General features: G+C 41.8%; 1 protein-coding gene across 3 annotated transcripts in view; it reads left to right on the top strand.

Annotated features, from left to right (window-relative positions):
* PARVB (parvin beta) overlaps nt 1-14,163 on the top strand; it is a 50,798-nt gene extending 36,635 nt beyond the window's left edge. For all 3 annotated transcript variants that reach the window (XM_051772468.1, XM_051772471.1, XM_051772470.1), the window contains exons 8-13: nt 1,546-1,565; nt 2,847-2,908; nt 4,160-4,228; nt 5,770-5,871; nt 7,815-7,887; nt 11,247-14,163. In XM_051772468.1, coding sequence (XP_051628428.1) covers nt 1,546-1,565; nt 2,847-2,908; nt 4,160-4,228; nt 5,770-5,871; nt 7,815-7,887; nt 11,247-11,323 — 403 coding nt within the window. In that variant the 3' untranslated portion in view covers nt 11,324-14,163. The remainder of the gene's footprint in view (nt 1-1,545; nt 1,566-2,846; nt 2,909-4,159; nt 4,229-5,769; nt 5,872-7,814; nt 7,888-11,246) is intronic.
* The last annotated feature ends 267 nt before the right edge of the window (nt 14,164-14,430 follow it).

Here is a 14,430-nt window from a genome sequence, read left to right as displayed (position 1 = left end):
AGTGACCTTTGAGAGCTGTTTTTTCCCCCCCTGCCTTCTGCAGGCAGATATATATATAACTGATTTCAGCCCAGTACTGTTTTCTCTCTCAGGTGAAGGGCTAATGTAGATATTTTGGGGAAGAATTAGTTTGACAAAAGGCAATTCTTTGACCAGTCTCTCAAAACTGAAGTGACACCCCATGAAAACTGTAAGGGTGTTTTAAACGGGGTATCACTTCAGTCTTGAGAGGTACGTCAGAGATCTCTGTTTTCAGCTCAGGAGTACAGCTCAGCAAAACCAAACTGAATAAATAAACCCCATTCCCTCCCCAGTTTTTTGCACCAGAGTGCTTTGCTTTATGTTTTTACAGTCCTTTTTTGTAAGGAGAAGGCTAGACACGCATTTTGGCTGCAAATGAAAGCTGAGATTTTCCCTCACGTGGCCTGAAGGCAACTCATCTAAGAGGGGCTTACATGAGCCCTCCCTCAGATTATCAGAGTATTGGCTCCCTGTAGAGTTGGCTCAGCTTCCCCTGGCTTTGAAGATAAATGAAGTACCATGTGGCTGAGCTCAGGGGGGGAAGATCTTTCAGATGGAAACGCTCAAAAATGAGATCATAACGTCTCTGCGTGGACATTAAAGGTCTCATAGTGGGGGTTTTTTTGTAGGATCAGAGCTCTGCCTCGGGTTTGTGGGCCAGAATTCCTCCCCTCACTCCTGTGCTCTTGAACAATGGGGCTTGGCTTGTCCTCTCCCTCAGATGTGGTTTGCAAGATGTAATCTGCAGGCTGGGGCTCAGGCACTTTTTTTAGCAAGATGTTTACACATTTGCATGTGTGTTTATACGTATATTTTGTGAAGCTATTTAATATTACACAGTATTAAGAGGTTTGCTGTTTAATGTGTTGCATGCCCAGATGCAAGAATAGCCGTGGAAAATGCAGTGATCAGCAAAATCCAACATTCACTGCACGCTTTCAGATTCCTCTGTGCAAATCAGGGCCTGATTCTCAGCTGATAAACATCTGCACATGTCTGCTGATGTCACTGGCTGTGTAAATATTTCAGATTTGGCAGTTTTATCTGCATAGTATCCACATATGGTGTATGTTTTCTTTCTTCAGAGAAAACAGGTTAAAGTGGGACAGATAACTGTGCTTCTGAGCTGTGTGGGTTAGTGACTGATGCCTGTATTTGTGGGAAATGTGCACAGAAACACATTTATTCATTCACCCTCCGTCATCAAAATTGTTATGGATAAGAAATCACAATTATGTGTAAAATATAATTGTGTAAAATATAATTATTTGTAAAATATAATTACAAATTTCCATTCATTTAAAATGTGCCCCCCCTGGCATCACTGGTGTTCTGGGCCCATTCCTGCAGCACGTTGGGTCTGGTCTGTGACATGCTCAGCCTCCTGGCTGTGGTAGGAGTGGTTGGCCCTTGGGAAAAGCAGAAAAAATCTTGCAGGAAAAGGCCTGTTGAGCCCGTGCTCTTGTCTTTTCAAAGTGATTATTCATGAACTAACCTGATGTTTCTGAATGCTCTGACTTGCAGGATGATGATGGGAAGATTTGGTGAGTAACAAAGTTGACTCTGAATATTTATTTATTATTATTATTATTATTTGTGTCAGGCACAGACATCTGGTCTGGTTTCTTTCAGCAGATCAAGGCAATGGGTTGGGCAATTCCATGGGGGTTGGAATGTGTTGAGGGGGCAGGTTTTGTTTCTCCACATGGATGTGGGGCATAATGGGTGGAACCAGACCCTCCAGGATACTGTTTGTGCCCTTTACACTGGTCTCTGCTCTGTTTAATTTGTGAGTAATGAGCAGGAGCCCCTCACTGCAGGAAAGACACTCAGGTCTGGAGTGCCATGTACAGCTCCTCTGTATTCACTAGAACTTAGAATTTAAGCCTGACCAACTGTAGGTCTGGTCTTCTAAATGAAAAACAGGGTTTTTTTGATGTTGCTGCCAAGAGATTGCATTTAGGTTTTTTTCATGGCATTAAGTCACTTCTCAGCTAGGAGATGTGGGCTCATGTAAAGGACTGTGTGTGATGGAAAATAAGTAATCAGTTTTCTGTATTCACTCATTATAACATGTGAACATGACCATTCCCCTCTTGCAGAGTATTGCCATAAATCACTAATAAAGCATTTGGAACATAAGTAAAGTCAGGGGGCTTTGGGGGTAAATATCTTAATAAACCAAAGAAATTTGGATAATAAATGTGTTTGTTTATTTAATGGCAGAAAACTATTAAAATATGGGCTGTAAATAAAAAGAAGTGGATCTTGGAAAAGCTGTTAAAAACTATGCTGAAAACATAGATTGGGTTAGATATTATTTTACAATGTTTGGAAGGTCTAAACATAATTTAAATCTTCATGCTGAGCTTTGCTCTTCATACACTGTTCAGTTGAGTTCAGTCTTAAGCTTTACTAAATTCTCAGGTACTACTAGTAATTTTTAATTAACCAAATTGATATCCCACTTTGACACTGAGTGGTGGGTGCAGCCATAGCTATTAAGTCAGGATTGGGGCATAGTCAAAATTTGTGTTTCATTTTAATTTTTCTTTTCACCTCAATATTTTGTGTTCCAATTACAAATGGCAAAAAAAAAGGGAAATCAGTGAATGATATGTTTATTTTCAGTTGCCTTCAAAATTCCCAGCGTAGTTTGCTCTGGCATTTAGCTAAACACCAGAACAGGGTGGTAACTTTTAGCTTGGGCCTCTTGTTATGTGGCTTTCTCAGGAGAACCTTTAAGCTTTAGACACATAACCTGCTTCCCACACTTGGCTGTTGGGGCTGTATTGATTTTAATTCTCTTTTTCCCCTCAAACCAGAGCGTGATGCCTTTGACACACTCTTTGATCACGCACCAGACAAACTCAGCGTGGTCAAAAAGGTAAGAAATAAAATCCCAGTTTTATTTTCCACGTTGCTTTTTTTTTTTTTTTTGAAAGATATTCAGAAACATCCAGCAAGTAACAGAAGGGGGAATGTGGAGTAGTGAAGAGTTACCCCCAAAGGGCACTGTTTCAAAGCCAGCTGATGTTTTCCACAGCACCCTGAGATGTGATTCACCCATAAATAAGTTTGCTAAATGCAAAGCTTTTAGAGAAGAGTTGGTTTTGTCCCAGGGCTCTTCTGCTGAGCACTAATTCATCTGGTCCCCTGGTTTGTCCCCCAGGGCTGAGCATCATCTCACAGCACACCCACCCAGACTTGGTTTTGACATGGCTCTTGGTGTCAGACAGAGCAGAGGGGTCTGTAGCTGTTTATCTCTCTCTGCCAGCCCTTGTTTTAGGGAAGACATAAGGAAGAGGCTCCATGTTGATCCATCAGATAGTTCCAGCATGGCTTTTTATTAGAACTGTGCAGAGATCAGCATTGTAAATTGTCCCTTCCCTTTGTATGAAGCAGAGGATGTGTGCATTTACAGTAATGCTTTGATGTCTCTGGAAGATTTTATCTTTCCAGTCTGTAGTGTCTTCTAGAGAAGTGTTTTTAAGTTGATAGAGAGCTGAGTTAACTCTTTCAAGTGCTCAGCCCCAGCTCTGTGTCCCTTTGGAAGGGGTGTGAGCGGGGTGGCAGATCTCAGTGCTTCAGTACATCAGCACAGAACTGCCTTGGAGGAGCAGGATGTTGTGTCTGGAATAGAAATCCCATCCTGACTGTCATTTGCTCACTGATCTGCACACATCCCCCCAGGAGCCAGAGGTGTGTGCTGTTGGCATCTTCTCAGGCCCCTTTTAGCTCAGTGCTGCTCATGCCTTGCTCCCAGCTGGTGGAGCTGCTCCTGGAACCTGAAAAGATCAGTGTGGACAGGGAATGCTCCTGCTTGCTTCATCTCCAAGCACTGATGTCATCTCAGCTTTTTTTCTGTCACTGGAGTTTGCTCTGTGTGCTCAGGAAGCTGATACAGTGAGCTGTGTGTGATAGCACCATCTGGTGAGTTCTGGCACGTGGTGCAACAAAAATGACTCTGAGTTGTTTTCAGTTTTATGTACTTATTTGTGCAAAAGCAAACAGCCCACACCCGTGTTTATCATATTTATCATATTTATCATTAAAAAAAAAGTCTGAAAAGGTCACATGTTAACCCTTTCACGTGGTGTGGTGTCTGAATCACTGCCTCTGGTGTTTTCTTTCGTAGTCTCTGATCACCTTCGTGAACAAACACTTGAATAAACTGAATTTGGAAGTAACAGAGTTGGAAACCCAGGTAGGAGGCTTTTTCTTTTTTGTGTGTAATCTGTAAGTTGCAAATCTAGACCTTGTTATGGAACTGTTTCTCTTTGGGCATGTTAAGGTGTGGGATCTTGGAGCAGCAATGACGTGCTTGGAAACTTTTAAGTGTGGATTTCGGTGTCAGTGGGGTAGTTCTCACTTTAAACATAAAATTAAGCAATTTTTCAGGCTAAGCAGAAGCAGATCTTCTCTCCAGAGTTCACTGAACTGTGGAGAGATGGTTATCTTATTGTCTCAGCAAAAAAGCACAGCATCTAAAGAATTATACCAAGAGTGTGGGTAATTGGTTTGAGCTTGGCTTGGTATAATACCAGTTATTCATTCACTGCTGTTTTTTAGCTTTGCTGAAATAAGGGGGTGACTGGATCTGATCTGTCACAACAAATAGTTCCTTAAGGGTACCCAGCAATTTATTTTTTAAAAGAATAGAGGATGTCACATGTGCCATAACATTTCCCCCCTTAGCCAGTCAGGAGTCATCCTGTCTGGTGCGAGCACTGAATTGTATTGCCCAAGTATGCAGGATATTATTTAATATTTGCTGAAACTCAACCTATTTTAGGGGGAAAAAGATTCTTTTATGAAGTTAAACTTCCTACCTGTGACAGGGGAGATTTAATTTGAAGTTCTGGTTAAGGGCAAAGACTCGAATGTCCAACACACACAATTTAAGAAGGTAATTGTTCCAATTACCAGGTACTGTGGTAGTGGGACTGGGAGTATTTAATCTGAAAACATGTTTTCCCAGGACATTTTTTTTTTTAATAAGAAAAAGCTTTCTTAAATACTGTAGAGAAGTTGGCAAGATTCCTCAAGCAAATAAAATGAATGTGAGGAAAGCAAGAACAGACAGACATACATAACCCCACCCTAAAATATTCAGTAGCTCAGTAAATAGATAACTGGCTGGAGAGAAAGAAGATCTTTTTTTCAGTCCCTGCCTATTCAGACCAGATATTCTGCACAACTAAGGAATACAAATTGTAGATCACTCCTAGGTCAGTTGCTTTTAATTTTTTTCTGCTTAGAGCTATTTACTGTATGTAAGTAATTATAATAAAATATGGTCTTACAGGGGTTAATGCTCTGAGAATTGCTGATGGGCTTCCTTGTTTTGCTCAGGAAACGAGAGGAGGGGAAATTGTGCTACCAGATGTAGGGAGAAAGCCTCCTGTGGTTTATTTTCCTTTTCTTTAGAGAACAGACAAGAGAGCAGCTCTGTCAACAGGCTCTTGAGAAATTAAAAGTGATTTCTCTTGCTCAGCTGCACTGGTGATTTCACCCTGGACAGGTGAATCCAGGGAGCAGAGGAACAAAGCCCTAAATGCTTGTTACCATTCCCTGCTGTGACTGAAAGGATCACTTGGTGACTCCTGAACCACCTCACACCTTTGTGCCAGCAAAAAAACAGGGGTAGAAATCAAAATAAATAATTTGGGCCAAGCATTCTTCGTTCTCCTTGTTGTTTACAAACAGCTTCTTTCTCCTGGGAATGTCAGCAATATTCCTCTTTAGTTTGCAGATGGTGTTTACTTGGTCTTGCTCATGGGGCTCCTTGAAGACTATTTTGTTCCACTTCACAACTTCTACCTAACACCTGAAAGTTTTGATCAGAAGGTGGGTAGAAACTCCATTGTTTCCATGTTCTTTTTGCATTGTTATCACATGCTACTTTCCAGTTGCTGCATCTTTTCCCTTTGTGCCAGGTAAATCAGAATAACTTGGTATATTCTCTCCAGGAGCTGTGGCAAAGAGGCCCTGGCTGTGACACTTGATAGTTAAAACCACTAAAAGTTGTTTGTGAAATGAATGGGCAAATTCCCAATAGCTGAGGAAGAAAGCTATTCTGTCACTAGCATCAAACAGCACATAATAAATAAATAAATGAATAATCAGAATGAATAAATCAGTAATGACCACTTTGTGCTGGAGAGTACTTTGCATAACCAAAGTGATTTTTTTTTAGCTTGTAGTACTGCCTGAAGTGGTTTTGTGTGCCAGACAGCAGAGTTGATGCCTGGCCTTGTATGTTCTGTGTAAACAGGCAAGAGAGAGAAAAGATGAGATATGGGAAGCTCAGCTTTTGCTGCATCCTGGGATTGACACAGAGATAAAGCTTCTTCCCAAAGTCACAGGATGTCACTCCTTAAAACTGCCCCCTCATCTCATCAGGATCAGTTCCCTAATACCTGTTCTTTTCCTGTAGTTTATGGAATAAAATAACATATATAACATTATAAAACAACATAGTATTATGTGATAGTTTATTGAATGCTCCTACAAACCAGATGAATAAATATCATTATTTGCTATGTAAATGTGTGAAGTAGAAGAGGTGGAACCTGGGCTGTGATCTTTGGTTGTTGTGGGGTGAGAAACTGGATGTTGAGTGCTCACAGGTGACATGTTTTGAAGCTGACCTGAACCCAAAAGCTTGTCTGCAGTTGTTCCTTGGACATAAATGTGCATCTGTGTGTGTCTGGTGCCTGGTATAAGAACACTGATTCATTCTGAATGTTGTATGCTGCACAGGAACTGGGTAGAGCAAGTGGGAAAATTATTGTCTATTACATCTTACACAAGCTCTCCTTTAGAGCTTTCTCTTGCTCTTTTTTTTTTTTTTTATCTCAGTATCTTGAATTTTTGCCCCTGTAGAAGTGCAGGGTGCTGAGTTGCAGCCAGCACCTGTTCAGTTACAATTTTGTTATTAGTGGTTTAAATTCACAAAGATTAGCAAGTACTCCTGAAGTGATGTTGTGGCTTTGGGTGGAGACTCTGCCTTGAGGGATGGGGATTTGTAAGTCAAAGGAGAGGCAGGCACTGTGGTTTTGGGAAAGAATAAAGTATTTTCACACTGAAAGGGATTGGGTTTGTCACAATGAAAGAGGAGGACCTGCAGCAGGTAAAAAGAGATTAATAAAGTCCTGAACAATCAGTGTGAGTGAAAGTGGCCTTTCTTCCTTGTTGTAGGGGAGCTCTGTGTGCTAACTCCCTGGTTTTCAAGATGAGTGGCTGTAATTAAATCTCCCCCTCCCTTGCTCTGTATCTCCAAAACTGTCACTTGCAGTAACAAAACTGCACAGAATTCATAATGCAAATTGCCTTGGTTAAATTTCAGTGAGCGTGGACAAGAAATCTGCTGTGCAAAGCTCTTTAAATCCTGTTTGTCCCTCAAATGAGAGGTTAGAAGAAGACACCTACTTTCTTTCATTTTTATCTTGTTGTCCCTATCTTTTAATAGTTATTGGGAGCTCTCTGGCCTCTGCCATGGAGACTGAGCTCGGGGCTTAATGGGGTTTCTCAGTTCCTGTGGGACCCATCACATTTCTACACTTGAAATTACTTTCTTTCTATCAAAAGTGAATATTTACCCTACAAGCTTTCATTTCTTAGCCACTCATATGTACTTTCTATTAAATGTATCAGTGTTTAATATTGAGTTAAACAGAATTACCATTGTCTACGTGAAATTATAGAGAGAATAAAACATTTTAAAAAATTGAGGAAAGGTTTTTAATGCCTCTATAACTGTGAGATTCTAAACACTTCACCTCTTTCAGGTCCATAACGTTTCCTTTGCTTTTGAGCTGATGCAGGATGGAGGACTGAAGAAACCAAAGGCTCGCCCTGAAGGTATGGACATGCTTTAAACTGTGTGGGAAGACATAATAGCAGGTGCATTTCAAGTGCATTTGAAGACAGGAGCAGTGGTACCACAAAGTGGAGCTGTAAATGGAGCCCCTGACAGTTTTCCAAAGGATTCATGGCCTGTGTCTGGGGTATATCCTTACCTGTGTTCCTTGTCTGGAATGGATCCACTGACATGTCCAAATCTGGCTTTAGTGAATCATTCAGGAGCTGTTCAGGGTTATATTATAAATTCAGATGGTGTTCTGCAAAAGAGTCCAAGCAGAAAGCTTTGTATGGTCTGATTCTCATAATTCTTACAGCCAGTGCTGGTCAGGACTCCTGTGTTCAGATTTCCATGACAGGTAACTGAAAGGCCTTGGAGGGGTTTTTTTTGGAGAACCAGGAGCAAACTGTCTCCTTGGTTTATGTGGACGTGGGAGTCAGATCTGAAACGTGTAAAAAACTGAGTTTTGCCTTTAAAGTCTCTGAACCTTGAAATGAATTAATGATGAGGTCTGCATTGTTGCTTGCACTGGGGATGAAAAGAGGAATTAAAACTTTATGACTGCTAAATGAGCGATTCTTATGCCTGCTGTTACAAACTGGGTGTGTTTTAGAAGCTTCCTCAGAACAAAGAAAAACTAGGAGCCCCCAAGAAATGTTTACTCTGACTTAAAATGAGACAAAGTGGTGATGATAAATCGATTAACAAATAGTGGAGCTGCTTATGGTGAGGGACAAAAGACAATATTAAATACCTGTGTATCCTGTTTTAAATCTGGGGATGAAAGGTGCTGCTGAAGAATATTGTGAAACAAGACACTAACTTGGGAAAGTAAAGGTGTGCTCTGACTCTTGGAGCTCAGTCAGTGGGTGTGTGAGGAGAACAAGGAAGCTGGAGAAATAGGAATACAGGGGCAGGGATGGCAGTTTGTTGAGTGGGAGGGTTAAGGAGATGCAGCAGGAGACCAGGTAAGCTGGACAAGCCTGGTTTTAGAGAGAGAAAATGTTAAAAACCTAGGAGAAGACAGACTTAGTTGAAAGCTTGTCCTTTTTTGTTTCATTTTGTTTTGTTGTCATCATTTGACCCAACAGAGGAGGCCACCTTCCCATAAGGCTTTCCTGTATCCTTACACTGTCAGGAATGGCAGGACACTACAGCAGATCTTTTGTTTGCTCAGGACGAGGTGTGCAGATTCAATAAGCAGCAGACTATGTTTAAGTGCTTTACTGATTGAAGATCTAATTATTAATAGAAGCTGGAGAGCTAAATCAGCTCCCAGAACATTCCTTTTTGCTGCTGCAGGATGTACAGTCTCCTGTGTGTTTTCCTCCCCCTTTTGTGTGTCCCCATTCCCAGTGGTTCCCAGCTGTTGGAGTGAGTGTGCTCCTGGGATGTCTGTGGCTGGAACTGCCTGTAAAACTGACTGTTGCTCTTGGAAAACTGCTCCTGTGGAGAGGACAGGGCATGGCTTGCCACCAGAGTTTCATGGAATCCTGTGTGAGGTCTTGACAGTCAGCACTGCCATGTAATTTGTGTTTCCTAAAACAGTAACTCAGTTTGGCAGAGACTCTGAGGCTCTGCAAAATATTCTGTGTGTGGTGTGCTTTGTTAATGCCATGCTGACCCATTGTTTGTTCTGCAAAACCTGTCAGGTGCATCCATGTCCTTCAGCATGAACTGGGCAGTGAATGCCTCTTGAATTAGAATGGCTGCTTTCTGCAGTGCTTGCAAGAGGCCTTGTTAAATATTTGAGTGTGTCTTTGTACAGGTGTAAATAAAAATAGGAGCATGCACATCATCTCCCAGTCTCTGGTTTTCCAGCAAAATTCAGTAGATTGGGCCAGGAGCAGGACTTGATGCTGAATTATTGCAGCAGGACTTGATGCTGAGTTATTGCAGCGGAACTATGTTCTAGTGGATTAATTTATTAGCCTCTAATGAGGTTGTTAGGGAGTGTGAAAGTTTTAAATTAATGGAATATTTTAAACTGTTTTTATGATTTATGGCCACTTTCAGTTAACATTTTATTCGTTGTTGTTGGCAGTGTTATGACTGTGCATGTTTTATCCTAAAATAAGAAACAGGAGGCTGGGAATACGCTTATTTTTGGGAATGCCTGTTAGACACTGATCAATAAGGAACACTGTAATAGCCCACACAGGGAGGATGCATCTCATGCTCTGTACTCTTTAATGCAGCAAACAAAATCATAACAAGGTCTGAAAGTTGGGAAAGTGGCAAACTAGAATTACTACAGTGAAGGTAATTAACCTTAATCCTGCATTGTCAAGGAATGGAGGTGGAATTTTCCCCACTGGAAGATGCATAAAAAGAAAAAGAAAATAAGAAAACATGCAGTGTGCTCTTTCCTATGTCTAAATTTACATTTTAAATGCATCTCTGAGGGAACTGGGTCTTGGTGCTGAGAATGCTGTGGTAGTGAGCAGCTTTCTGTTGTTCTTGGGAAAATTAGAATTATGTTTCATTTTCAGTTATCCAGGTAGGACCTTTCTTTTTTTCAGGGTGTGTGACTTCACAGCAGTTAGGATCTTTCTTTGTGGTGGGGGAAGATTCTCTTACAAATGCAAACTAAAACTCATAAACAAAGTATGTAAAATAGTGTAGGAAAAAAGGTAGAGAGAAAGTCTGAGAGGTTACTGAAAATCTCAGATGAAATGTGGGGGTTAGAGTGTTATCCAGTTTTCCCCCTTTTCTCTACCTTTTCTCCCTCTTTTCTCCCCTCTTTCTCCTCCTCCTTTCTTACATATTGTATCCAGCCTTTCCTTCTACTCCTTCAGCCTTCTCTGTGCTGTGCCTCCCCCCATAGTCCCTGGATTACATGTCTCTGGTATTTCTTGGGCATTTATTACAGCAATAGGATGGAACCTGTTCCCTGGCCTAGTGTGGTAAGAAAGGATATTAAATAATAGAAAGCTTTGAGTCTGCTGAGAACTCCTGCTTTGCTTATTCATGGTTTATCCCCCTGCAGAGCTGTGGGGGTGTGAGGTTTGGTACCTCAGGAGGTGTGTGACTGCTCGTTCACTCCTCCCGTGGCCAGGGAAGTCAGTGGTCATTTCCCAAAGCCTTTATTCCAGGTCTCTGACAGAGTTAGACCTTCTCTGTAAACCAGTTTCAGATGGAGAAGGGAATTACCTTCCTTCTGTTTCCCAGAGAAGCTCCCTGTGGCTGTAAGAGCATCGTTTGGGACATTGGAAAGGCTTGACTTGGGGAGATCAGAACTCTGGGGGGGGTTATTGCTGATCCCTCCAGCTCAGAGGTTTGGGGGCTTTTGTTCCTTTCAGGACAAATGAGGGAAAGCAAAATGCAGGTTAAGGATTTCTCTCCTTTTCTCCCACAGATGTTGTCAACTTGGACCTGAAGTCTACCCTCAGGGTTCTGTACAACCTGTTCACCAAGTACAAGAACGTCGAGTGATCCTGGAGGTGATCCTGCTGAGGTCTCTTCATCCTTCAAGGCAGAAATGACCATAAACACGCCCTCTGCACACCCCCCTTGTGCCTTATGCTCCACTTCATGCATTCTTTCTGCACTTGGTGTGGTCTGTCTGTAGCTCTTTGTATGACAATTCCACTAAAAATAGTGCATGTGTATTCTCTACGTCACTTGAAAATGTGTAGGTATGTCACACTTTTACCAGAAGATTGGATCTGCTGTTTGTTATAACCTACAAGTGTGCTTTTGATAAAGGAAATATACCACTAACTACTTTAATAAGCAGGGAAAACACAAGACCTTCCTCATGGCTGGAGACTCTTTGATTCTACACTAGGCTTTCTTTTGTACACTCCTTGGTTGCCACTGGCATTTGATGATTTTCCAGGCTCAAGTGTTGAAAATAGAAAACCAGCAGTGGGATTTATTTACAAACTGAGCCTTTTCTGTTAAATAGGGTTTCTCTTGGGTGGGTTGGGCTGAGGGGAATTACAGGCACTACCTGAAGCTCATGGCAAAAGCTTCAGTTTTTGGGTTTTTTTTCACCTCATTCTACTCAGTGTTATTTCCATTCAGTGTTTACACAGAATAAGTCTTGTAATGGGATGACCAACTAACTTTTTTATGCCTATTTTTATTTTATCTCTTTTCTAGGAGAAATTTGGTTGCTAGAGCCACTGTTACCCATTCAGCTTCAATCAGCAGCTGGTCAGACAGGCACAGACTGGATTAATGCATTTTGCCCCCAGTCCTTTCTGAAATAATGAGCTTGGCAGTCTGAAGGTTGATTCTTCATTTCACATATAGGAGTTAAAGGGTCAGATTACTCCTGTTGGAGTTGTTGGCAGCTGTAGGGTTCTGGGGGTCAGGCTTTTATAAACAGGCAGGTTTGCTCTGCTCCATGAGCTCACTTGAATCCTTTAATAAGTAGGCATATTCTTCCCCTAAAAATGGATTTCTTACACCAAACATTATTTACCCTTGAACTCAGGTTCAAGAGGAACCACGATCTTTGAATGGTATAATTTTACAATTGGGATTTTCTCCTTCCCTCCTTAAACATTTTTTCATCTCAAAGGGAGAGAAATGGGCTTCTTTTGCTTTTGTTTCATATTTTTGGGTTCTGAGCTTTAGCATTTGAATTACTTGGGTCACCTCCCCAGAAACAAAGATGGAAGGAAGTTGCCCTTTCTTTGCATGAAAAATTCAGATCTCCTCTGCTGTGTAAGGTTCTCTGGGGGAATCATTGCTTGCCTGTGCTTCAGGAAGGAGCAGACCTCTCACTGTTTATACAGAGCCCAGAAAAATTGGACTTGGAGTTCAGATGGGGCCACTAAACTGCCATAGCACCAGCAGTTATTACAGAGGAGATTTACAGAGGTACCAGAGGCTCGTGGGTCAGCTCTCCTGGCAAGTTAAGGACATTGGTGTGAATTGTGTGCTGTGAAACAAGGGGATCACGGGGCTGGGAGGTGATTGAACTGAAAGGTCTCTCAAACTTTTAGTTTAATGCAGTGTTATCTGTGGGAAACAAGCCTGTTAAAGAGTTGTCATTCCACCCACCTCCCTTCAGGTGATGTGGAAGGGCCAGTGCTGTTTCTGTTCTCTGAGCTGCTGGGAGAGACCTCCAGAGAGTCTAGTTTTTGAAATTGGGAGCAATATTAATACCAAAAGCAAACAGAAAATAACAAGAAGGGATTGATAAGAGGGATTTGGCTTTGGGGATGGTTCTTTCTGAGATGGGATTGTACAGCTGGCATCTTCATGGCATGTGAGCAGACGTGACTGTACTGACAGGTTTTAGGAGTTTGTTCAGTTCTGCATTTCTGGTCACTCTGCAGAACCCCGAGGCCCTCTGCTGCAGCCTGAGGCATTCCTTATGGGAACATCCCTCTCAGCCAGGACTGCAGCCTTATGTTGATGTCCCAGCCAGGACTGCAGGCTGGATGCCCTGAGCAAGTTTGGGGGAGGTGTTAGACCACGTTCTGTTGTTTTTAAGTCTGTTTGTAAACATTGCACAGGGAAAACACTCGTTCCTTGGCTCCTTCCCACCCACTGCTCCTGCAGACACTGTATTTATTGTTAACAGGACTGTGAGCAGGGCAGATTTAATTGAACTGGAGCCTCATCCCAATGAGTCCAGTTTCCAGGAAGAGCAATGTAGGTAAAGCTTCTCTGAGCACCTGCTTTTGTCCTGCCTCCAAGTTGATGTTAAACGTGTTATTCACGATCTCTTTGTGTTACTGGGGTTTGACATTTGTTCCCTGGGTACCAGTGGGACAGATCTCAACCCTGTTGGGTTCACCTGGAGTGCTGGATGCTCTGCAGCTTCCACGGTTTGGAAGTACTTAATGAATGTCTGTCTTTTCCAGTCCATACAACTTGACTTTTAGGTGCATTTACTGGACATACTCAGTTCCACTGAGCTCTCTTACCACAGAAGAAGCTCAGACACTCAGCTGCATTCTGGTTTTCAAGATGAAAAACCAACAGTGGCAGATTTTTTTAATCACCTTAAACCTTAAAGGATTTCTTACCCCTCTTCTCCACGTCCCAGTGCTTTCAGTATTAATGTATTTTTTAAGAGTCTTTTCTACTGTTTTTAACAGTGTTTACTCTGGATTTCTAACTACTAAAAACCAGCCTTGCAGATAAAATTCTGGGCTTGTCACATGCTGGAGGCACCCAGCACAGTGATAAGAGTTGTGTACTGTAAGCAAGTTACAATGCAATGCTATGTTTGCTAGAATTCACAGCAGGAGTGTTATGCATGGTTTGTGACAGTTGTACTATTTATTCAAATAAACAAATAATGATCACTATGTTTTTTCCATCTTTTATTTTTTGCTAATTGGACAAGTCTGTGGGAAGAACTTTTGAATGGTGAAGTTCAGCCATCAAGGATCTTAGACATAGGATGGTCTGTGCTCACCAGGAAAAGCAGTGATCTCTGTTTCTGGCCCTGGTACAGATGATGAGATGGTGTGGGCAGCACAAACTACATCTTCTGTAGGTTTCTTCAGCTTTTTTTTTTATTATTATTATTGCTCAGCTGCTGGATCTGATCAACTCGTTTACCTTTTTCCTTC

Source organism: Manacus candei, unplaced genomic scaffold (assembly GCF_025592945.1).
Source record: "Manacus candei isolate 608988 ecotype Guabito, Panama unplaced genomic scaffold, ASM2559294v1 h1tg000153l, whole genome shotgun sequence".
Taxonomy (NCBI): domain Eukaryota; kingdom Metazoa; phylum Chordata; class Aves; order Passeriformes; family Pipridae; genus Manacus; species Manacus candei.
Note: the sequence above shows the minus strand (reverse complement) of the source record. Positions and strands in the feature narration are given on the sequence as shown.